The following is a 23,971-nucleotide window of genomic DNA, read 5'->3' on the forward strand; positions in this document are numbered from 1 at the left end:
TTGCTTGAGGGAAATACATCATGAAATCCAAAATGTCAATGGTAACTGGGCTTATTGGGTAATGGCTATAATCTGAGCAAATGGTTTACTGTTGTCACATATGAAGTGTTGTGTGGTTTACTTAGATTTAAATCAGCCAGAGCTGCTGCTGGACTGTGAGGAGGATCTGAGAGAGAGCCAGCCGCTGCTCAGCATGTCATATGTGCCAGAGATAACGACAGCCAAGAGGAAGCCTTTGATCCACGCAGAGGCTGTTGCTCTTTCTAATGATACCTGGCAAATCCTCCCCAAAGGTGAGAGCCAACCTTGCCTCTTGGTCAACAGTCCCTGCAGAACTTCACCAGTCGATTCCCACTCTGCTGGTTTCAGTTTCCCCCAAACAAGAGTCGCAGTGTTTACCTCAGGCGAAGCAGCAACTCTGCTGCCTCCATTTATTAGTCACAGGTGGATTATAGAATAAACACCATCCAGATGGATGGTAGTGATTCTAAACTGATTTAACTCACAGGTGTGGGACTTCTACTGACAGCAGGGTCTTCAGAATATTCAACTATGATGTGCCTTTTCTCTCAGTTTCCTGTTCTTTACTCAAATTCTGTGTAAACAGGGCAGGTCTGGAGTGACATGTCAAGTTTGTGTCTCTCTAATTGAGTCTGGGAGAAAGGAAATGGTCATTTGTACCAGTAATGATCATTTGCATTTATATTATAAAACCGCTTCTTGAAGTGGTGCTTTGCAGTGATTATGCTTACTCCTATCATTGCAGATCCAATGCACCTGATGACTCACAGCAGCCCTTCAATGACTGTGAGCACTGACACTTCAATCCAGCAACGACTAAATCAGGAATGGTTATCATGGCAGTTTTATCATCACCATGGCTTGTCCGCCTCACTCTGACTGTTTATTTGTCAGGAAATGAAGGATGATATTCGTAAAAATTCAAAAACTCCTCAAAGTCAGGCACAACTATTGTTAAACCAGGTGCTTTTTACTCGACATGTATGACTGGAAGTTACAAAGCGTTTAATCATTCGATGCTTACATGCATTAGGATATCATAAGACAATAGTAGCAGCTCAATGGATTGTTTTATAGCCTCCGAGGGAGGCCACTTGTTCTGGTCGATAAGTCTTGCTACTTTCTCCTGCTCCACTGGCAGCAGTATAATGTGATTATTTACTATCTTCATTTAGCAGTGCAGAGAGAAAGCCAATGGGCATTAGTGGACACAGGTTATTAATGCAGACTCATGGATTAACACACCACCCATAGGAGGAAATGCCTGTTTTAGTCATTGGAATGAAGGCGGGCTCATTAAATAGCCATTCAAACTCATAGCATATTCACTGTGTACACAATTTCTAAATGCAATTGCATAGTGACATGGCGTATCCTGCTTGTGTAATGGAGACAGTTATAATATAATATATCTTAGTGAAGTCGAGGCTATTAAACAGCCACTTCACTTCAGCTGGCTTGTGAACATTGCTAAACATGCATTATGTGGCTTGAACAGCACGCACCATTTCCCCACAGTGTGTCACATACAATTTCACAGTGACATGCCATAATCTATCAGCTACAGTAAATATGTTCAATTAAACTCTAATGCACCGTTGTTAAAGGGTCCATTTCAAATTAGATCAGTGAACACTGCATTTCATTTATTATGAAACCTACATTGTGAACAAATTAAAAAAGGATACTGGTTAAAACTTTTTGGACTTACTCTGCAGTTTCCCAGCTCCTCGGCAGACAAGATAATGGTCCCACATTTCTTCCCAGGTATGCCACTGTGAAAACAAATAGATATTATTCACTCTCACAACTAAAATTGTTCACAGCGCAACGTTAAAAGATCCACTCGATAATCTTTGAAGGTTTGTAAAATTGCATTGAGAGGTGCTGTGTTTCACACTTCACAATACGCACAAGTCATGCAATGTATTCAACAAACTGTTGAAATAGTGAGTTATTTTAGCAGCAGCTTTAACCAATGTTGGTGAGTCCAGTTATCCTTTGAAAGAGGGCTAAAGTACACCTGAGGCGCAGGCCTTCACTTTAACTCCATAGTTTTGATTGCATACCACACATTTCAATAATAATATTAGAAAGATTAACATTCATTTGGCTTTTTCTGCTGTAATACTTTTCATTTGAGGCTGACAACAGGTGTATTTTCACAGCTTTAATTCAATTATGCATTACAGAATGTCAAAGTGACATTCGAGTGACAGTTTGACAGCATTAATGACCACATTATTTTGGTTCACCACTATAACCGAATCAAAAACGTTACTTAGAAATAGTTATAAATACTGGCTCCTGAGTTTTTTTAGTACAATGTGGAATAAAAAAACATAAAACTCCTCTGATCCCTGTTTGCCAGCATCACACTGAGACTTTAAAGCTCTGCAGGTCTGCAGTTGTTTACCGCTGATTCCCACTCCAGCAGATGATCAAGACGTATTGTAGCATACGAGAGGTTCCCTGCGTGTCTGTGTTTCTCTATATCACCTCTTCAGTAGCATGCCAATCCAATGGCGCCCACAAAAATAGAGACAACATTGCTCTATTGCTCCAGAGTGTGTCCTAAATGTTGTTTGGCTGTATTTTTTCAAGCGGAACCAAATGGTTTTTTTTTTGTTTTTTTGTTTTTTTTTAATATTCAGTCGCACCAACTCTCTGCATCCACTGAAGCTGTGAGAGGAAGGCAGAGAGCCCATTCCAACAAACCCAGAGCAACAAGGCATATCTACTTTCCAATCATGCAGCAGCACTCCAGCTGCTGACACTCCTGTCATCTTTCTGGATAAAGAAGGAAATTACACAGGAGTCCTTCTGCGGCCTTAGCAGGAGACCAATCATCAGAAGGTCAGACTTGCTGCAGATCCTCATCAAGCTGGCACAGCTGATCTGACTGGCAGCAATACTGGATTCCATACTGCTAAGTGGTAGACAGTCTTTAACTACAGCAGCAGAAGCTTGCATTATTTACATAGATAACCTAAAGCTTAACCTGCAACGGCTGAACATATAGCACTGGGTACGCCAGGGGACCTTTTAAGAGATAGAGTGTGGTTTCCTCTTTCTTATCTGCCTGTGCAGGAAGTGGTTGTAGTGTTTTTAAGAGATATGGTGAAGGGTGATTCCATTAACCATTACTGGCCTCTCTCAGGTTTCCCAGCCCTGAAATACATATACTTTAATACATACCTTAATATAAATCCACTGACCAAAAGCATTCGACTGCAAATGCTGTGCAAGAGAACAATCATAGTCTCAGCCTTTAATGAAGCAGAATGTAAAATGCTGCCATGACTCTCTGAAAGGCAACCAGCTCACTCTCGGGGTCTATCTTCAAGCTCCATGGAGACCAGTCTCAAGGTGAATTAACTGTCCTTGAATTATTTATGTTTCACTCCAAGTCGCCACCGTGCAGTTTGATGACGCCTCAAAGTGCCAGTAAACCCTTCAGCAATGGGGCCAGTAAACCCCTGCACACTCCACAGGTCAAGTTATCTCCCTCAGGTCACGATAATGACCAACACTCCTTTCAAACCGGGAAATGAGATCCAGTGATTGGTAAAAAGGAAATCCAGACACGTTAAGATGCACCACCCTGCTGTAATCTCTGCTGCTGAGACGAGAGCAGGAACCAAAAGGGCAATGGTCTTTAAATTAGGCATGCATTATTGAGTGCGGCATTCTCTCTGACAATGACTAGTTAACTTGAAGAGCAAGCCAGCACTGACTGGATAAATACAGTTCCTGTCGTTTATCTGTGGCACATGAGTTCCTTTTTATTGCCCAGACTGACAATTTTCCTGCTAGTTCTAACAGCTTTGGTACTGAAATGTGACTGCTGGTGATATGAAGTGTCCTGCATCAAGAGGCCTCAGCATTCATTCGCTGAGGGTTCCTCAGAGGGAAAACGCCTTGATGATGAAATTATGTGAAATGAGTTGCTGTGGTCCTCCTTTGCTGTACTATCTGCTGTGAACAAGGCCTACAGTCTGGCTGCTGTGAGAACCGGACGGGCTTTAATCAGTCGGTCATGTAAAAGTGTGCCATATTTGTCTCTGCTGATTCTGCTGCTGCTCAAACATTTGAGTATTCAAATGATTACAGTCAAACACCATAAGGGTATTTTGTGATTTTTAACAGTCGGGCAATCCCCTGATAACCGAATTGTGTCAACAAAACAACGTGACAGCATCTATGTTTCAGGTTACATCAATCAACATACAGTATAATAAGAAATATGTTTTTAGTCTTTCTCTTTTCTGAATTTTGCTTCGATTTTGTCACATTGGGCCGTGTATTATGGTATCTTCTGTTCCAGAGAGTCATTACAACAAGCAACATCAAATAATTTCTTACTATGTCTGTTTGTAACGTTGTCATAGGGTAGTGTGAATGTTGTAGCAATGTAATAAAAGATGTGTTTATGTGAAGTCTAAACACACAATAATAATCTGATAATAATCAAATTATACCATAAATTGTATCGTTGTCAGTTTTCACATTTTAAAATAACAAATTGATAATCAGGGGCATTATTATATTATAATTTGGTCAAGTTTAATTTATTAGTTAATATAAGGTTGACTTCAACAGATGTTGGTATTTAAATTGTAACTGCAAGTGCCCACCATTAACTGCTCCTCGACAAATATATTATTTTATTTCCTTTTGGTTCTTTATAGTGTTTCAAAAAGGTGTTTTTTTGATCATTTGACTGGCTCGACAGCAGTATATACATAAGCTTCAGTATTACCTGCCTGAGGCAGCTTTTCATTAAATGTTCTATGGATAGTCATATTCCAATGATGAAAAGGTGCATTTCAGTAATCGTTTGCCATGCTCTCCTTCACTTCCCCTCTGCGCTTGATATTACATATCACCACTTAATGAGCGAGGTGACAGGGTTAGAGAGGAGAGGAAGATTTAAAATGGACTGCTCTTGCCCTCATCTGCAGACAAACTCCACAAATACTCTTCAATAATGAATCAGGAAAGAGACGTTTGCTTAACTGTCTGTGCACTGCAGTTACTTCGTCTCTAACGTACTAATTATTGGGGAGACAGCATTTTCAGCAAATGATTGCAATATGTGATCAAGTGAGTGTGGTGATCATGTACGTTAAGTAATGATAAAAGTGAATTGTATTATAATCACACTTTTCTGAACAAAATTTAAAACACAGAAACAAAAGGAGAATGTAAAGTTTGTTAATACCAACTGATGTTACAGACTCAACAACACGTAACGCATGCTGTGTAGTGAGCACGGCTTGAGTCTACATCACTGTTCACTCGTTCCCTCTGCCCTCAGAGGCTCTACTTGAATTTTCATAGTATTGGAAGGGCCAAGAGGGAAGTGGATGAAGGCTTGTTAAACCCTTATTTAAATGCAGTGTTTATGTTTTTAGTGATCCCCTGACCTTTCCTCTTCTCCCGCTATCAGTTCCACTTGAACACAAGAAACATTAGTCCAAGTCCAATAGGCATATCACATGAAACTTTAACACCTTGAACCTTCTTCATAATGTCAACATTGGCAGATTGCCATGCACCAAATTTCTAGCCACACTACTGGGCAGGCTGTAAGAATAGCAAAAGCATTGGTGTATTGTGCGTTTCAACACTTTCATACTGTGCCACTGATACAGTGTCTCTATCTAATTATGTAAAACAACAAAGGACTGAAAAATCAAACATAGATTAACTCTCTCTGCATGATATCACGTACATCCATGAGTGAAATAACTGCCCAACAACTTTAAGTGCCTTGGAGCTTCGTGGTGCCATCAAAGTAAAATAGCAGATAGAATAGAAATTTCCTATATGATTGGTTAGAAAGGTCACAATTACATATTTCATAACTTTAGTTTAAGGCTGCAGAACCCTCACAGGCCTGAGTGAGGTTGTTCAGAGTGCAATAACAACCTTAAGTTTATTTGAAGAATAGAAATTTAAGCCCTTACGCAATTCTATTACTCGATTTCTTTGAGATTTAACACAACTTACAGTTAAAAGGAATAATAGTAAAGAATGAATATCATCTAAATTCACAGAGTGAAGCGCAGACAGTTGAATAGACTTTTGATGAGGTGGACAGCCTGTTATCATCCATGGCTTCTGTGCTTCCAGTAGATGATTAATGTGATGTAATAAAGCCATTACGGCTTCCAGCATCTCAGCAATGCAGGTGAGAAGCTAAGTAGCTATGATACTTAACACCATTCACAATCCTCCGTAATTCGTACAGACACTTACAGGCTTCCCTTGGCACTCAACAGACACCGTGCCATATGGTCCTGACCAATCCAATGCCGGTCCGTGTTGTATTGGTGTTGCCTGAAAACCCCAGCAGGCCTCATATTTATAGCCAGATTAGCATCATGTCAGCGAGGCTACCTCCTCTGCTGCTCCTTGTCTTCAGCAGAAACACAGAGGTATCAAACAAAACTTCATGACGAAAACAAACAAGCAGAGACAGAAATGAAACGGCGCCTTGTAGCTTCCTTTACCCAGAAAGAAATGGAAGGAAGAAGTGCTGCCGTGCTCTTAGCTCACATTGACACAGAGAGTTAGCCACAGCTGTCTTGACAGATCCCCCGTTTGATCAACCGAATGGAAAGAGATCAAGCAGAATATTTCAGCATCACTACAATTACTTGGCCAAAGTTTCTGATACTGCAGAATACCGAAGAGAATACCGGGTCTATCTCTTTTCCAACGGAGAACACATTCAAGTCATTTATTCTTCCCAAAAAACAAGCATCAAAGATCATTGTGCATGACATATTATATTATGGATATTCATGCTCAATGTATGGCCTCTATAATTTCCCAACAAGAGGCAGTTGCTGTCATGAAATGGTGATTCACAACGCCTGTATTCGCCATTACCTATCAGTGCAGAGGTGGGGTGGATGGAGGTTGGTGAGATTAAAGTCCGAGGAGGGAGAAGGAAGCAATTGTTGATGCCGTTCACATTAGGTCATTAGGATGAGGAATGGTCTTGATATTTAACAACGTTGCAACGTGTCACGCATATGAGAGTGGGGGAGGGTTATCAGCTCAACAATATGAGTGAGAGCCCAAGAAGAAGATTTTTTTTTTTTCACACTGCAGCTGTTGCAGGGTGGGTCTACATATTTTCCTACGAGACAGAATGACTGCAGTGTTATTGTGCAAAGAAGATTGTTACTTTGCAATTTCACACCTAGGGAAAAGCAAATTAAAACATATTATCTGGGAAGGTGGAGTGCAATAAGACAAGAAATAGGATAATTTTCACTGCACAAAAGAATGATTTCCGTGAGCTTGCCCAGGTTAGTGAATCCAATGAATCTCCCTGGTTGACAAGGGGATAGGGGTAAATGAACAAATCTAACTGGTTGGAGTCAAAGACCAACAGAGATGAAGCGTAGACAGATAATCTGGCTTTGTGCCACTGTAAACGATTGGGGCAGTGGGCAGATCAAAGTTGAACAGAATTAGACAAGGTTGCCAAAACTCTATATGGGTTCAAATGGGATTATACCCCTAATCCCCTTGATCTTCATACACCGATAAGCATCCATAATCCCTCACCTCACCAGGATTAAAAAAAAAGACTATGAAAAGTGCACTGACTAATTCAAAAGGACACCAGAATATGTAACTGTAGCTCGCAGAGAGAGGGGAAAAAGAGAGCTGCTTCCTACTGGTGCTGCGAGACGAGCTGGTGTTTGTGTTTAAAGCAGGTAGCTACAGGCAACCTGTGCTAAGGTCTTTGAAGCTTTGTAAGAATGAGCACAAAGCAAGTAAGTAAATAGGCCAAAAAAATGTGGTGCAGAAAATGTCAGATGGATATACAAAAAAAACAGGAGTGACCAAGAATGTGTTTTTACTAGTGGAAACGAGGTGCAAGGCATGAAACCACATCGTCACTAGCATTGATGAGTTGTTGAGTACTATTCACTGGACATCTCAGGTTTCCCACTGACGCATAATGACCATTATCACAGCTTCAATGAAAGAAACTAATCTTGTCATTTATGGGAATTCTGTTCACTCGTGTGTGTGCTCATTAATTATGAACACTAAATATGAAATACGATTATAAATGTATTCCATTTTATGCTGTAGTATGTACAGTGTGTAGTGATGTAATGAGACTGTTGTTGATGTTTTGATTACATAAATGATGGCACAGGCTTTAATCACTACAACACTGATTTATTGTGATTCTAAATAAATGAGGCATTCATCAACCACCTGCAAGCTAAAAATGTCTTGTTTTCATCAAGTAAGAGAGGATTAAGAGGTGTTGTCAATCAGAAAGAAACTTTCTGTCTCCATCTAAAAAGGCAAAAACTACTCAAAGTCATGACAGCAAATTCACTTCCTTCCCTGTGTTCTCTCCTGCCAACAAGAAAAGCCCTTCTCTAGAGGACATAACGAGGCCTTTTCAATTTCCCCCCGGCAAGAACAGAACATCCCTCTCTATCAGAAGCCAAAAGAGATGCCCGATTCTCTTTGTTATTCCACACATGATGTAAGTTGTATTTTGTACCACTTTCCCCACTGTGGGTGCTTGACATCAAATCACAGCTGATTCTCCTCTTCCTTATCCCCGCTGTGTCACGAGGCAGCGGCACCTTTAGCCCCCTCACCTGATGCTGGGCGCCGAGTAATGGAATTCATATCATGTTACACTGGGTCGCCTTGACCTCTTCTGTGGTGGTTACTGCTGACTATAGATTGCAATGTGCGCACCGACAGATCGTTTTCATCTGCTGAATAGATTAACAACATGGGAGTGTTAAACTGGGGCAGCAGAGCGCTCGTTCAGAGGCTTTCGGGGTGCTTTCTCACCTTTCCAGCAGATGAGAGTGCGTGGCCATGACAGAAACGAACACTGTCTGGCAGCTCTGAGTGCAAAACAAATCAGCTAAGCTTATCCGTAGAGTAAAAACCTCCGCTGCCCTTGCCCGCTCTTGGACCCGAGGCCTCCATTATTAGTGTGAAGACAAAAATCTATTGCCTTATTATCTCTAGAGCTTGAAAAACCAAGACCTTTAACAACCACAGTATATATAAAATGAACTGTTTTCATTTTATAGCAGAAAAAATGGGAGATGTTTTAGATTTTGTGTGACGGCAAAGTCCTTGAAGAGTCATAAACAGAGCAATTAAACTGAATGTGGGAAGGCCTGGTGAAAAAACTACAAGAGGCTAGCTACAAGAGCTGTGCTGATGAGAAGGGAGGCTTTTTGCCTCTTATGGACCCAAAAAGGTACCATATAGCTCCATGTTTCATCGGATGAAAAGGGTTCTTGTACAATCAGCATGGTTGGGGTTTTCCACACCTAAGCAGGAATACACATTATTAGAGAGGGACCCTTGTTAGTGTTCAGCCTTGGAGCCCAAATTGGCATTTAGCGAGGCAGCAGAATGCTCTAATTGTGTGTGATGTCCCGAGGCAGAGGATGCTGATTACTGTAAGCCGTCTAAAACACTTCACCTCCCAGTTAAATAATACAGGCAAACACGGGGCTAAACAGAGAAAGAAACACTGTACCTGCTTCTCTCTCTCTGTGTACAGTATCAGGAGTACTTAGATTAAGGATTTTCAGCTTCACCACAAAATGAACTTCTCTCACTCCCACTCATTATTCAAATCTGCAGCATAAGGTTTTTTTTTTCATCTCAGAGGAACTGCAGCTGTGTAGCCCCAAGTCAGTCAGCCAACTACATTAACCAACAACTTTAAAAGAACTGAGTCTCTGAAGTCGAGATGAGACGAGTGATGCCCTCTGCTTCAGTTTTCTGAGTCATAAAACTCTGCTGCTAACACAGTTTGACATCTTGAGAGAATGACATTGTAAAGATGTACTTGACCTTTTTATATACATTTTTATTATTTTTGTGTTGTATTTCAGAATAAGAGTATGTAGATATGATCCATCTTAGAAACTGTACCTCATCTTAGTACTATGAGGTTTAAACTGACTTTTTGCTAAACCCCTCTTCCCAAATGGTCCAATCATAGCTTAGCAACTGTAACTAGGCACAGCAGGCTCTTGATGTCTCCACATGTTGAAGCGGTGTGCAAGGGGTCATAGGATGAGTTTGGACGTTGGTGTCTTTTTGTTTAGCCTTTCCAAAATCAAAAACACAGGCACAAAATTGTAAGGAATGGACTTAGTTACTATTGATACGAGTAACCGAGTATTATTTTCAAAGCCAAGAGCTACAATTTCATTAACTTACTACATTAGTTTGTGGGGTTACATGTAAGGTGCTGGACGCTATCAGAGTTTAGGGATGTGGGGACATTTACACTCTAGCCATCATTACCCAAGATAGTGCTAAGCCACATCTGTTAGTCCTCCTCCTAAAACCCTCTGTACAAAAATATTGTTTGAAAATATGTAAGTATGTAAGCTAATCCAAAGAGGGTTGTCTTAGAGTGAAATCACTTTTCTTTATCATACTTATAATAATACTAGGACTAACAAGCTCTATGCTGCAATAGAGTAACGCTGTTTCTGTATTTCCATGTCTTCCACATGGATCATCAACTGACTGAGGGTGCTGACTTTAGCCTCAGTCTTTTAGCACAATATCATGAAAGCTACAGTATGTTACCATCAAGTTTATTTTAGATGGATTTTAGAACAAGTAAGCTGCGAGCCAACTCAGCTAACCTTAGCTTATTTAAGTAGCTAGCTACAGCTGATGAAACTTACCAGCAACACCAGTTATTTTAGCTGCAAATTCGACAATCGCCGACTAGAAATTATATGCTGCTTTTGTTTACCTCTGTGTGAAATCAAGGGCCATTGTTTAAAAAATTGCAATGAATTTCTATGGTAAATCTGCCACCATTACAATTGTACTGCATATGTGCCGACAAGCGTAGCAACAGTAACTAAGTAAAGGAGGGCGGGGCTAAGCAAAAGGTCAATTGTCAAAATGTAAACATTTCACTGAATTGATTCAGTGAAATGTCTGATCAGTTGACTACGATGATCATTACTGTCTTACAGTAAATCCTTATTTTTATGTTATGCTCTGATGGACTGTGAGCTGCAGCAACAAGGGACAGAATAGGAAAAAAGGTGAGACAACTACAGCACATGGATGAGACAGCTTACTACCATACAGCTTACTACTATATGTAATATAATGTGTATAAGTTTAACCTAAACTTAATCTAAAAAAATAAACACCAGAAACTGCGAGAGGAGAGGTGAATCAACACCTCTGAGTCAGTCTCAACAAATATCAAACATTATAGGTTTCACAGATGCAGTATTTATTGCATTTCTGTTGTGTTATATTGTATTACGTTGTACTGATGTTGCTGCATTTAAGATTTAGTCTAAAATTCAATTATAGGGAGCAAAAAGGATTTGTGGAGATATATGAGCGCAGATACAATGTTGAAATGATGTCTAGTCCAGGGGGAACACAAGGATGAGAGCTCCAGGGAGTATAATATAACAATGCAATTACATACTAAAACACAAAAATAGATTTAATTTGATGCAATCTTGTGTTTCCTTTTTTAGATGTCTTGTTTTGGGACAGAGACACATGAATCAGTCAATTAAAACATGGTTGATTCGATGAAAGCAGATGCGAGCTTCATTTTAAAAACATCATTATCATTCAACACCGTTCATCTTTTGACGTCTGCACTGGTGTGTGCAGTTATCATTTAACATGTGTACTGACCAATGTGTCAATCAAAGCTTAATCTTTTAAAGTCAGCGTTGATTGTTCTGACTTCCTGTTCCCTGAGGCCTCGTCACACCGCTGAATGTGACAGACCCAGTTTGGAGCCATTTGGAGCTCCGGTCTGCACCAACACTGTGAGATTGACTTTTTGTTTACTTTTCTCTCAAGATTTTCTGCTGCTTTATTGATGTTGGCGCTTTCAACATCAATAAAGCAGCCGGAGAAAAGAGGTATAAATACATTTCTTGATACAGATGATTTAAAACGGGTTTAATTATTGTCATCAGAAAGGAGGTTAGACAATAACGTGGCTTGTGACACACTGGCCACTGCACATATTAAGCCATAAATTCCGACATCAGAGAAAACTAATGATTAACAGAAAAGCTGTGATTTAAAAAAAGATGTTCATCAAATCAAGCTTCTTGTGATTTTAATCAAATATTGGCTCTGCTTTGATCAAATCTGGCATGTTTTAATCAAGTTATGTCTTTATCAAAACAATTGGGAAATTCAAGAGGAAATGTATCAGTTTAACTACACTTTCATCTTCTCTGTTTTTATTGTTTAATTTTTTTCTGTTCCACCCCTGGGGTAATTTAAATCTAATTTCTGCTTGGCCTTTGACTTTGAGGTTTTGGACTGAAAGTACCCCTGTGGTGCAGGCTCTGTTCAACTATATGGACACATTTATGGCTAAGGCTTTAGAGAAATTCAGTAACGTAGAGTGTCACACTGATAACAGATCCAGTGGCATAAAATCAATACTACATCAAACGTCCACAGTACTTCCACATCCAGGGTACGTTCTAGCAGAGCATTAATTTTACTTTGACTTCAAAATATCTTCATATAAATGAGTTATTTGTATTTACTGTAGTGTATAGACTTACTGTATCAGACTTATATCTTTCCTCATAACTGCAACAAGAGACAGAAGCTGATCTCTTATTATGTGAGCTAAAAAGTGAATGACACATGAAGTGCACTTGAAAGTGCTTACTGTACCTTGCATCCTTGCCTTTGCGTAAACATTTTCCTAAACTTCCTCCTCAGTTACCACTCTATATGGAGTGTTGTAGAGACAACTGAAAGGCAAGATTAATCCTTTTAATGATGTTTTGGTTCCCACAGGTGGGATATAGTTCAGATGATCCTTTGATATGAGCTACGGCTCTCAATTTATTTAATTCAGCATGCACGCTTTTGATATATAATTTTCTATATTCCTACGAATCCCTTTCCTCCCTTGGCTCCCACGGGTGCAGCCAGCACACCCACGGCAGTCACTGCAGTTTTGCTTATGGTTCATTTTCTGCTTCAAGCATACAGCAGGAGGTCACAGTCACAGTAGGCTAATGGGTTTAACATGCTAATGTTGTGCTGCATTCATATGCTTTAGTGTGTGGTATAATCAACTATATCAACAGAAAAGGCTTCTGCCATTTGTATAATGAACTCTATTACCATGTTACCTATACAACCATATTACAATTCCTTCCCACAGGCTATACACATAATCACAGCTGTGAGACATGTTTTCAGTGAAAGATGCCATTCACTTGCACTAGTCAATCTAGCTTTACATTTCCTCAGCTACCAATAACTTTGATACATGCCTCTCATTAAAACCAGATTATAAACATAAAGGCTTTGTAACACTGTATCACTTGAGTGCTTCATAGCTCACATTCCTTCCACTGGCATACGTTTCTGACTTAATAAAGGCATGTAGGAAAAGCCATACATTTCATCTGTTATTTTCCCCAAGACAAATACTGTACGTCTGTGGAAATTTGCTCTGAAGTGAATGCCAGAACATTATTGTTGTCCCCATGTGTACAGCACATACAAATTCAGAGGTAAATTATTGTGCTTACATGAAAGGGAAAGAGTGTGTCTGTGTGTGTACAATGTTTTCATCACAAGGTGAGTACAAGGAATCCAACAATATGATGAATACTTATTGCACATCCACCCCAACATTATTCATAATTCAGTCCTCACAAACTAAATAATTTATGTTTGTCTGACTTTTTGGGTAAAGTCTGGGATTTAGCATGTAGTGGTTGTGGTTAATGTTCAGGTAAGACTACAGGGAGTGAATGTAAGACAATATGATGCGAAACCTAGTTTCATGAAACCTACATTCATATAAAACTAACTTTCATTTGCATATACATTTTGGAGGCAACGTAATGCTGCTCGAATTAGGTGTTTATTAATCAATACATAAGACGTTACATGTAAGGACATGAACCCTGATCTCCAGTGTCAATGCCCTGTGCTTTGCAAACCCAACCATCTACTGCAACCACCGGAAACCGCAATGTCCCCGATTTGATTCCAGCCAGGCACCTTTGTTACCTGTCATCCCTCTCTCTCTTCCCATGTTTCCTGACTGTCTCCTGACAAAAGCAACATTGTCTTATACTGTGTAGCTGTATTTCATAGGAGACAGGGTTGAATATATGTATTTGAGGGGACACAAATCTGTACACGCTCTGATATGCGTGGACTCACCACCCATCTGGGGACAAAACTTTGGTCCCAATAAAGTAAAAAAAAAAAACAATTAAGGGTTAAGACTTGGCTTTGAGGTGAAGGTTAGAATTATGACTGGGTTTGAAAGGTGTGTAGCGTTTATGGTTAACGTTACCGTAAGGCTAGGATAAGTCAGTAAAATGCCCTCACAAGTATAGCGTGTGTGCTGGTAGGAGGAGGGAACGAAAGGAAGGCAGAATGAGAGTGAGGGAGAGGTTTGGGGGAACAAAAAGAAAGAGAAAACACAATGGAGGAGAAAGGGGGTCAAGCTAGAAAAAAAATAATCTGGTGGATGGAAGGAGGGAGAATAAACGAGAGATGAAGTGTGGAAAATAGGGAAAGGGGTGCTGATGTGCTTCTTAAGCAGGTCATTGGATGCAGTGTGCCTTGGGAGGGCTCGTTTAAGCATGGCTAACAGATTTGCTCAGTCCCTGTGGGAGCCATTCCTCAAACCTCAGGTCCAGAGAGGCACTGTCACGTCAGGATGCATGACAAGGAAATGGAGCACATAGCCATTAAACAACTTCTGAGCTGTCGTCTATCACAGGAGGGGAGGAAAACTCCATTACCCATGGATACTGTTTAGCTATTCAAAAAGGTCAGGGCTGAATAAAGCTGTACCCTTAACTGAATGTCATCAGGAACAGAGAATCAAAAGAAACCTATACTTTCTGAATTGCTACTCCCTGACATAAAAGCTGTTGGGACACTTAATAGTAACACAGAATGTTTTCATGAGGGCTAATTTCTTCACTTTGTAAACTGTGTAGCAACCACCATATCATCATCATCATCATCATCACCCTCTACTGCAGCTAAATTGGGTGTTGCATCAGTGGAGAGTCTCAGCGGAGATCAAGGTGCCCCGCTGAAGCTGCAGAATCAATACTTTTGTCCATCATGTCTGGGGGCTCCTGAGCCTCCTGCCTGTGTCTGATGTGGGGTGTGAAGCCTAGTTTACAGCATACTGGTGAACACTGTCTCTTGATCCTGCTCATCCTCTTATTCAGCCCTGAAGGGCACCGAGCTCTGTAATCCACCGCCACCAGTCCCTGGCAGGGTTCATGGTCGACACCAAAGCCCTGCTGTTCACACAAACCCCCCACCTCCGGGGCCAGCACCACCTCATACTTCACATAGAGGCACACACACTGCACTCACACACAAACACAAGCTTCGTAGTTTGTCAAACCCTCCTTCTCACTCGCAGAAAGACACACATAACCCAAAGAGCCATGCACACGTCCGTGGGTGCCAATGGCTTCAGGGCTTCATATTTCCCAATTTACGCTGAAGCGGAGTTGATAGTGCCATGTGTCTCACGCTGACTTCAATCCACTCTTCGTGCTAGATCGCCTCCCTAATGACAGTAATTGCATTGAGGAAGCCCCCAGTCGTGTTCAATTACCCATTCCCATCCAAGCACACGGGTCTAATCTCGCAGTGTAATGTATGTTACAGATGGCTCTAGAAGGCAGACATATTCATCACCGCCTCATCTTTGCTGGAACGTGTGATATCCAGCAGGAGAACCCTGTCATTTGAATGGGCTGAGAGGAGGCACTGAGTTTTCATTATCTGATAATATCTAAGAACTCGTGTTTTCAAAGTTAAAATGGTTCTATTTGTCTTCTTGAGATGATAAGTAACGGGAAAAAAACGCTTCCCAGCTCTGAGTGGCTCTTTTTCTCGCCACATGTAAAATGAACACTCACCCGAGAGGTTTCTCCAGGCGACTGGCAGGTGAGCCCACGATCTCTCCCAATGTACAGTAGACCTGTCCCAGGAAGTCCTGCCATGGGGGGAGCATAAAGTGGGATGGAGAGAGACGTAGGTTGGGGCAAAGGATGGGGGCGTTCAGGTGGATCACGGGGGGTAACAAGGAGAGTCGGTGAGGAGTTAAGCATCGCTATAAGCATTGTACGGTTATAAATTAGGACATCTGAGGCAGACACGTACGTTAAGGTCGGTTGCCTTCCAGGGTGGAGAAGGAGGAGGAGGAAGAGAGAGAGACCAGGCAGCAGCAGTGACACAACAGAGCATATCATGGAACAGAAGGCACAAGACTCAAATACCAGACTGTCATCAACCAAGTGCAAGAAAGAAGAGCAAAAGTAGACATGTGAAAGAGCAGAGGCAGAATGGTAACAGCAGAGAGTCACAGAGGAAGAGAAAAGGAAAGTGAAAGAGCCCAAGAGAAGGAAAGCAACAACGGCTGAAAGAGTTTCACACAAGGAACAGTTTGTTTCCAGAGCATGCAGCACAATGCAAAAAACACAACAATAAAAGCATCACAGGGACAGAAGCATAACTAATGATGAAAATCTTGGTAGTATGCAAACCAAGTGTTGCAAATATATTCTTTGTGTCTGTACACTATGAGTAGGAGTTTATTTATCAAAGCTTTCAGCATAAATGATAACACTAACATACATTCATCTCAATGAGTTGTTTACCTGAATGTATGTTCTACAATAAAGTGCTGTCCCTTTCAGACAAAATTACCATTTAAATAAATGTATATTGTTTTGAAAAAACGTATGCTGTCTTGGAAATGAAAAATCAAAATTGCAAACAACACTACAGAGCACACAGGGAAAAGCTTTGATAATGATGTGCAATGCTTCATTTCTCATTTAAAAAAAAGGTAATGAGGGTTTGCCAGATGCAAATGTACTCTGATTATTATAGCTCTGGAGGAATAAATGCCTCATTTTACAAACTGAAGCAGGTGGAAGGTAAAGAAAACTATTTTGGCAGATGAAGCATAATTTACTCATTATTCCAAAATATATTTGAGCTTAATTTAGACAAATGTTGGTTTGCATAAAACCTAAACATTTGAGACATGCACACAATTCAAACTAATTTTAGGATAAAATATAAACTCTTGATCCACAAAATAAAAAATGACAAATTCTTCACTTACATGCTTTGCCAGATCTGGACTTTTAGAATCAATGTCATATCTGAAACCACAAAAACAAAACACAAATCACAGAGGCAAAGAAACATCATAAGACCTTGCAAATGACTACAGACTCTCATAAAGGAATACTGGCTGCAGCGTGGACATTTTCTGCCTGTCAATCACACACCTGGGTCACCGAGGGAGCAAAAGGGAACAGCCAATGAAAAAAAAATGTAAGCAATAATATGACAGTTAATTAAGAAAGTCATTCTATAGTTTATGAATGTAATTTCTGTACTATGCCTGGGGGATCGTATTGAAACAGTCTACCAATGCAGAGAAAGTTTCGAGCATCTGCCAGTCAAACTTAATGTAAAAGTAATTAAACCTCAGTATGCCCTGGCTCCCACCTCTGTGATAAAAGAGATGATGTAAATGAGTAACGCTAATTGTGAGGGGATGCACTCCCTCCTTTCCTGTTCCAGAGTCGTATCATGATAGCACGCCAAATGAATTCATTAAGTGTCTAAAAATCCTCAGAGACCTGCAGCTCGGTCCTGGATAGTCCACCCGGGACTTCATGCTTGAAGGGAGGAGGGGGGAAAAAAGGACAGATTTTTGGAAGCATATCTGTTCTCCTAAAGGAGGAGGGGAGGGTGGAAAAAATTATCCCAACTCTGTTCACTGAGATCTCAAAATGAAACCGCACCTTCCTGACCCTCTCACTAGTCTGGCCTTTTCAAGGAGAGGAAGGCAGCAATATGTGAAGACATTTGCTTTGCTTAGCAGCAGGGAGATTAAGGATAAAACTTTATATGAAATATTTATCACCCTTATACCAATCTCCCTTCAACGAATGACTATTGAGACACTGCACCAATGAATAATTCCTCAGGAGAGAGCCGCGCTGGTGAAAAGGGAGGGAAGAGAGAAGAAGAGTGACTCGGAGAGAGAAAATGAGAGGCAGGAAAGAGGGTCAGGGGATGAAGAGATAGATGGGGGAAGAGGGAGAACAAATGAGGGAGAAGATGTTAAGCTTGTGGTGAAAACAAAAGGAAGAATTGGAGGACTGGGTTAGAAGAGGGCGGCACATCTGAAACACACACACAAACACACACCTCGGTGTGTGTCCTCAGAGGACCGGATCAAACGCAATAACTCACACGTCAAAGCGCAGGTTCTGCTTCTCCTCAAAGAAGTAGTCCAGGATGTACTTCCTGACAAAGTCTGGGTTTAGCGTGTTGTCTATCACCTCTGTTCTCCCAAACTAGATCAGAACCAGGAAAGAAGGGAGGGGGCGAAGAGAGAAAAGGAAGATGTGAGCGCAGAGCTTTGAGATGGCACATCATGCAGTCACTCAGAAACTACATCCACTGCTCTATTACCTCACCCCACCCCCTCTATCTTCCCCCGGCAACCGTGTGAATTCGCGGCTTCTGATAAGCTCAGATTTGATTAACAGAAGTCAGTGATGGCACAGTGTCAGCTCTTCTTCTCCACCTCTTCTCTTTGTGCTGGGGATGAGCAAGCCTGAGGAAAGCACTTCATTGAGTCCAATTATGCTCATTTAATTAATACCACATTAACGCCACTGTTGTTCTCAGAGCCACTCCAAAACAAGGGGCGGAGGATGGAGGAGGGGGTGAGGAGACAAAGGCAGAGAAAAATAGTGACTTTCATATTTTATCTTTACACAGGGGGAACTGTCACAAATGATGGGAAGATGGCAAACAGTTTCCTGTTCCCTGGCGTGCCAGCACAGACACTGAAAAAAATATCTGTCAGTGTTACAGAGCAAGACCTTCCAATTATTTGATGTACCAATAAACAAATCAACAGACACAGAAATGGCTGCACCAAGTGCTGCACCACCCGCACAAGCACATTAATTGTATCCAAAATGAATAATTCAATGTCAGAGAACTGATGTTGAGCTGCATAAATAAAAGATCCCCAGTAGAAAGTGTTACCATAAACTGACACAGGGAATTAATAAAAGCAGTGTTAGGGCTTAATGAGGAGATGAAACAGCAGGATTACAGGCTCACACCTTTGTGATTACATTCAGTGGGGGTAAAACTCAAAGTAGGACTTAACAGGGGAGCTGAGCAGGGTAACGTTACAGCAGCAGAACACTTTTAACGGATGGACTCCTATGCTAATGCAAAAACAGTCAAGCTGGATTGTGTGTAAAATATGACAGTTTGAGAGAGTGGGTTTGCTGAAGTGTAACCTGCCATCAAACGTAAAAGTGTGTCTAAGCCTATAAAAGTTTAACTAGTATGTGGCACTACCTCTCCTCTCGCTCTTCTTCTTCGTCCCTGTCAGAAAGTGAGAGCTCCCTTCCAGCAGATGCAAAGGAGGTGAAATCTCCACCAAGTGAACAGGAGCCTATTTCAATGATGGGAGCTGAATGTGGCAGCAGGGGGGGACGATAGCATATTCAATTTGGTCTCAGGCTGGCCAAACTTAACACAGGAAACATCAGCACCAGAGCAAAGAACAGCCACCCGAGGAAATAACAGATCTCCCAGTCCACATATTATTCCTACCTTGGGAAGTACACTGTCGGCCTGTAAAGCCAGAGTTGCAAAGCACTACAATTAACTGTCAACCCCCCCAAAAAAACAACCATGCTACAGGGATATCTGGGCACTGGCAGTGTGCACTTCTTCCCCTCCAATAACCCTAACTAGGATAAATTGTGAGCTGCAATGTCAGACGATTCATCTTGGTAAAAAGATTAACGTCTATCAGTTTGGCTAGAAGTGGAAAGGCCAGGCTTGGCTTGAATTTAGGGAGGTTATATTGTGTCAGCTGCTCAGTTAAGTGAAAGCAGTAGAAAGAGGAAAACCTGTCATGCACTTCGGAGTAATTTCAGACTAGGGAGTTGAACATTAAGACTTGCAAGTCATGTGGTAACAGAATGATGGGCTGCAGCTACAGTTTTATGTATTCGACTATGGATGCTGACAAAAAATTAGTCAAGGGGGCACAGATCTGAAGAGCAGCTGATGAAGGCATCCTCCTGGAATCAAAACACAATTTATCCACATTTTCATATTCTTCTCTTGATGGAGGACTGAGAATGCCTCGCAGCCGATGGGGGAGTAGAGTGATTGGATTACAGACGGCTGGTGGCACAGTGAGAGGTGCTCCGACCAACCATATCTAGTCTGGGGAGAACAAAAACACATTACATGACAGAGGGGCAAAAGAGGCGCTTAGCTTTATCAATACTGCACAGCTTGACTCTGCTGCTCACCCAGCCAGCTGTCGTCTGCACTGAAAACACAAGCCCATATCTCTTTCAGGGAGAGACGTTCAGGATGCACCCAAAGTCTGTAAGCTCGAGGTGGGGCAGTGTAAGCAGAGGTGACAGGTGTAGGAGGCTCTTCCCGCCTGAACACTGCACTTGAAGCTTGTTTACATTTGCGTGTTAATCAGTAAAACTACCCACTGGCTTTATTTAAAATGATATCACTGTGTTGCTACCAGCACCAAGGTTTACTAAGCTTTACTGTGAGCCAAGGCCAGCTGACTGCTCCTAAAAGACACGCGAGCAGAAATTATAACCAGCCACCAAGCTCAAATATTGTCTCTTCTGAGTGATTAACACCCCAAAACGATTTAGCAATGAAACTCTCGGCACACATTCAGTTAATCAGCGAATCAATTAAATAGTTGATCAAACATCCAACCAATCCACAATTCAGTCAATAATTCACCTTAATTGTCCCTGCTGGGAAATGTATTATGCGGTCAGCTGGTAACACACACAAGACATGATAACACAGACAGGTAACCATCATACAGACGACCCCAAATACATTAAAATGAAATGAACACACAAAGAAAATGGTTATTCTCTTAAATGGCAATTCTCAAGATGAGTTACAAAGTGTAAAAGTTACCAACACTGTCTGGAGATCCCATTCACGAGTTCAGTTTAAATGTGACGCACCTCTCTCTCTATGTGTTGTACTTCACTCTTTTGATAATGTCCTCACTCTCAAAACAGCTGGTTGAGAGTGAGGACATTTTTTGAAAGCGAGGACATCTTAGCCTGTCCTCACTTCTTTAATGGATTAAAGCAACATTTTTGGGAAATGCCCTTATTCACTTTTTTGGTAAGAATTAGGTAAGAAGATCGATACCACTCTGGATTATCTGGAGTCTTATCGTCATCAAGAATTTACAGCTCTTGGCCAAGAAATAGAAATGACTTTTTGTTTTTACACTTTGGTGTTTGTATGGATGAAACAAACAAGATATAACATGTAACTAAGTGAGCTTTAGAGGTGCAGGCGGGCAGATATTTTTTCCTGTGGACAGTGTCAGATTGTTTCAGCCCTGCTCTCAGTCTTCATGCTAAGCTAATCTCCTGGCTATAGCTTCATATTCACCCTACAGGCATCCTCTCATCGAACTCTGAGCAAGATAGCAAATAAGCAAAATATCTGACTATTCCTTTAAGACTTGGTTTTAGGGTCCTGTTTTGTTAAGGCTATGGTTACGGTTAAGGTTAGGCATTGCGCTACTACGCCCGTGATGGCCCTAACAAGTATAGCAGGTTAAACATTAGTGTGTGTGTGTGTGTGGGTGGCTATGCCATGTAAAGGTGAGATGAAGTGTCTCTCATCTATGTTAAATCCATGTCATCAACTTGTGGTGTACCGCTGAATCCTTGGTCCTCTGTAAACCCTCCTCGCTTTTCAAGAACCCACACTCACCAAAACACAGATTATAAATGAAACCTTTGCATCTTGCAGCCGAGTGTCTCCCACTCTTAAATCTGTTGTGTCACAACACTGTGCACCAGCATGACACCGAGGTCTCTGTGGAGTCAATAAACACAGCACTCCTATTCAATCAAACAGGATTTCAGTGTGAAAACTATCTGTCTTCCTGTTAGGCAGCATGTATACACAGTATTGATTTTGTGTTGTATATTTCTGAATTGGCTGGCTTTTAATTTTTGAAGGGTTTCATGTTTCATGATGGGCTGCCTTAGACCAAAGGAATATCAGAGTGTAAAAAAAATCTTGTATTAAAGTAAAGTATTCCTCTTTGAGATGTTATTCAAGCTGCCATTTCTCTGCATGTCCATCCATTGGGATTACAGGGACAAACAAAAACCCCAGAGGGACCCTCTGTCTTGCTTCAGTCTTCTCTTCAGTCTTCCTCTACTTTATCTGCCTCTTTTATCTTTGGTCTAATTAAGGACCAGTGGCCAACAGCCAGGGGGGAATCTTGAAGCAGAGGCAAATCTTTATCGATACAAGTAGCTGCCACCTTAATCACCCAATCAGTCACAGCTAACACAGTGCTGACCAGCGGATGGATATTCGCAGGGTAAATCAATTGCAAATGATTGGCACTCACAGCATTTACCTTGAGAGAGAGAAGAGGGGAGGAAGGGTTGTAAACAGAGAGCGGGCTGTCATGGAGAGGAGACAGGCTGATTGAGTTGCGTTGACAGAGGGATGGCTGTGATCTCTTACCTCTCTCCACTGTTTGGACTCCACACCCTGCGTGTACAACACAACCACTGAGAGGAGAGGAGGCAAAGGGAGAAAGAGAGAGCAGAGGAATACATTGTCACTAAACGATCTCAATCAAGCATCCCGCTTATTCAAATAGTGTTTGTTTTTGCTCCTTCTTTGCTGACATTCATCATTAATTATCCTGCCACGCCCTGACAGCATAATGAAGTGCCAAGCTTGATGAAGCTGCGCTGCATCAAATTCTGGGTATAATGTCCACATGAAAAGAACAAAGCTCTAAAGCAAGATTGAAGGCTCCTGGAGCACAATTTAAGCCGCGCAATCAAAACACAATTTCTTCACTGTGGGATTCTCCTGATTCCTATTTGATTTTGCGACTTCAAATGAAGCTGAGGCTGGAGAAACACGACGTGACCTGTCATATATCACAAGGTTCATCTTCAGGCGAATACAAAACAGGGCGAGTGTGATATTTTCCCAGTACCTTATTTACACCAAAGGGCCAGAACCTCCTCCCTATTATGTTAAATGCCTCCTCCATTCTCTATCCTTCAGGGAGTATCAAAGAAAATGCCTTTATGGCGGTTCCCCGTGTGTCTCACCAAAACATACCCATTTGTATTCAAAGGCTGGAGTTAAGACCCTGCATGCATTAAGGTACTTTCTGTAGCTCTCAGTGAGGAAAGGTTGTCACATTACTGTGTAAATGATATGCAGTTATTGAAGACTTTGAAATAGCAGAGTAAACTGAATCAAAGCTAAGCTCAGAGAAAGTAAAAAGTTAAACTTTGCAAAAGGAGCGAGGTGTCAATGAACCGTATTCTGACCAGGGAAAAGCGGAGCTGCAATTAGCATCGTAAAAAGCTGAGGACTTACATGGGTCGGATTTGGAGAAAGTGTCTCGGTCCAAGAGATTCCTGTAAGAGAAGGAAACAGTTACACATCAAAATCTCATTGGAGTCCAGCATTTGTTTATGTTAGTCTAATTAATTTACCGCTGTGTAACAGTTGGGAAGAAATGCTTCCTCTCTTAAACAGTTCAATCAAAAAATCCCATATGCAAAGAGCTGCAAGATAATTGCATGGTGATTCACAACCAACTTCACATAAACCTTACTGTCCTTGAGTTTTCATTTCCAGGTGAGCAGCACAATGAGTACTTTAAAACTCAGACAATGGATACAGAGGACACAGAGGCAGAGGTGCCAGAAGAAACATAGGCACTACTTATGAAAACAGTATTCTTTATTTTTTTATCTCTATC

The 23,971-nt window shown here is 41.3% G+C and overlaps 1 protein-coding gene across 3 annotated transcripts in view; it reads right to left on the bottom strand.

Moving 5' to 3' along the window:
* Positions 1-23,971, bottom strand: part of cpne5a (copine Va) — a 65,243-nt gene that overhangs the window by 30,994 nt on the left and 10,278 nt on the right. Inside the window, exons 2-8 of one of the 3 annotated variants that reach the window (XM_070911192.1) lie at positions 23,584-23,624; positions 22,705-22,751; positions 18,364-18,467; positions 17,219-17,258; positions 16,249-16,263; positions 16,005-16,081; positions 1,733-1,796 (exon numbers count right to left, since the gene is read on the bottom strand). In XM_070911192.1, the coding sequence (XP_070767293.1) occupies positions 1,733-1,796; positions 16,005-16,081; positions 16,249-16,263; positions 17,219-17,258; positions 18,364-18,467; positions 22,705-22,751; positions 23,584-23,624 (388 nt within the window). Of the gene's footprint in view, positions 1-1,732; positions 1,797-16,004; positions 16,082-16,248; positions 16,264-17,203; positions 17,259-18,363; positions 18,468-22,704; positions 22,752-23,583; positions 23,625-23,971 lie in introns of all 3 variants that reach the window. The other 2 variants (XM_070911193.1, XM_070911191.1) reach the window with 2 other exon arrangements.

The sequence above is a fragment of the Enoplosus armatus genome, chromosome 8 (assembly GCF_043641665.1).
Source record: "Enoplosus armatus isolate fEnoArm2 chromosome 8, fEnoArm2.hap1, whole genome shotgun sequence".
Classification (NCBI taxonomy): Eukaryota; Metazoa; Chordata; class Actinopteri; order Centrarchiformes; family Enoplosidae; genus Enoplosus; species Enoplosus armatus.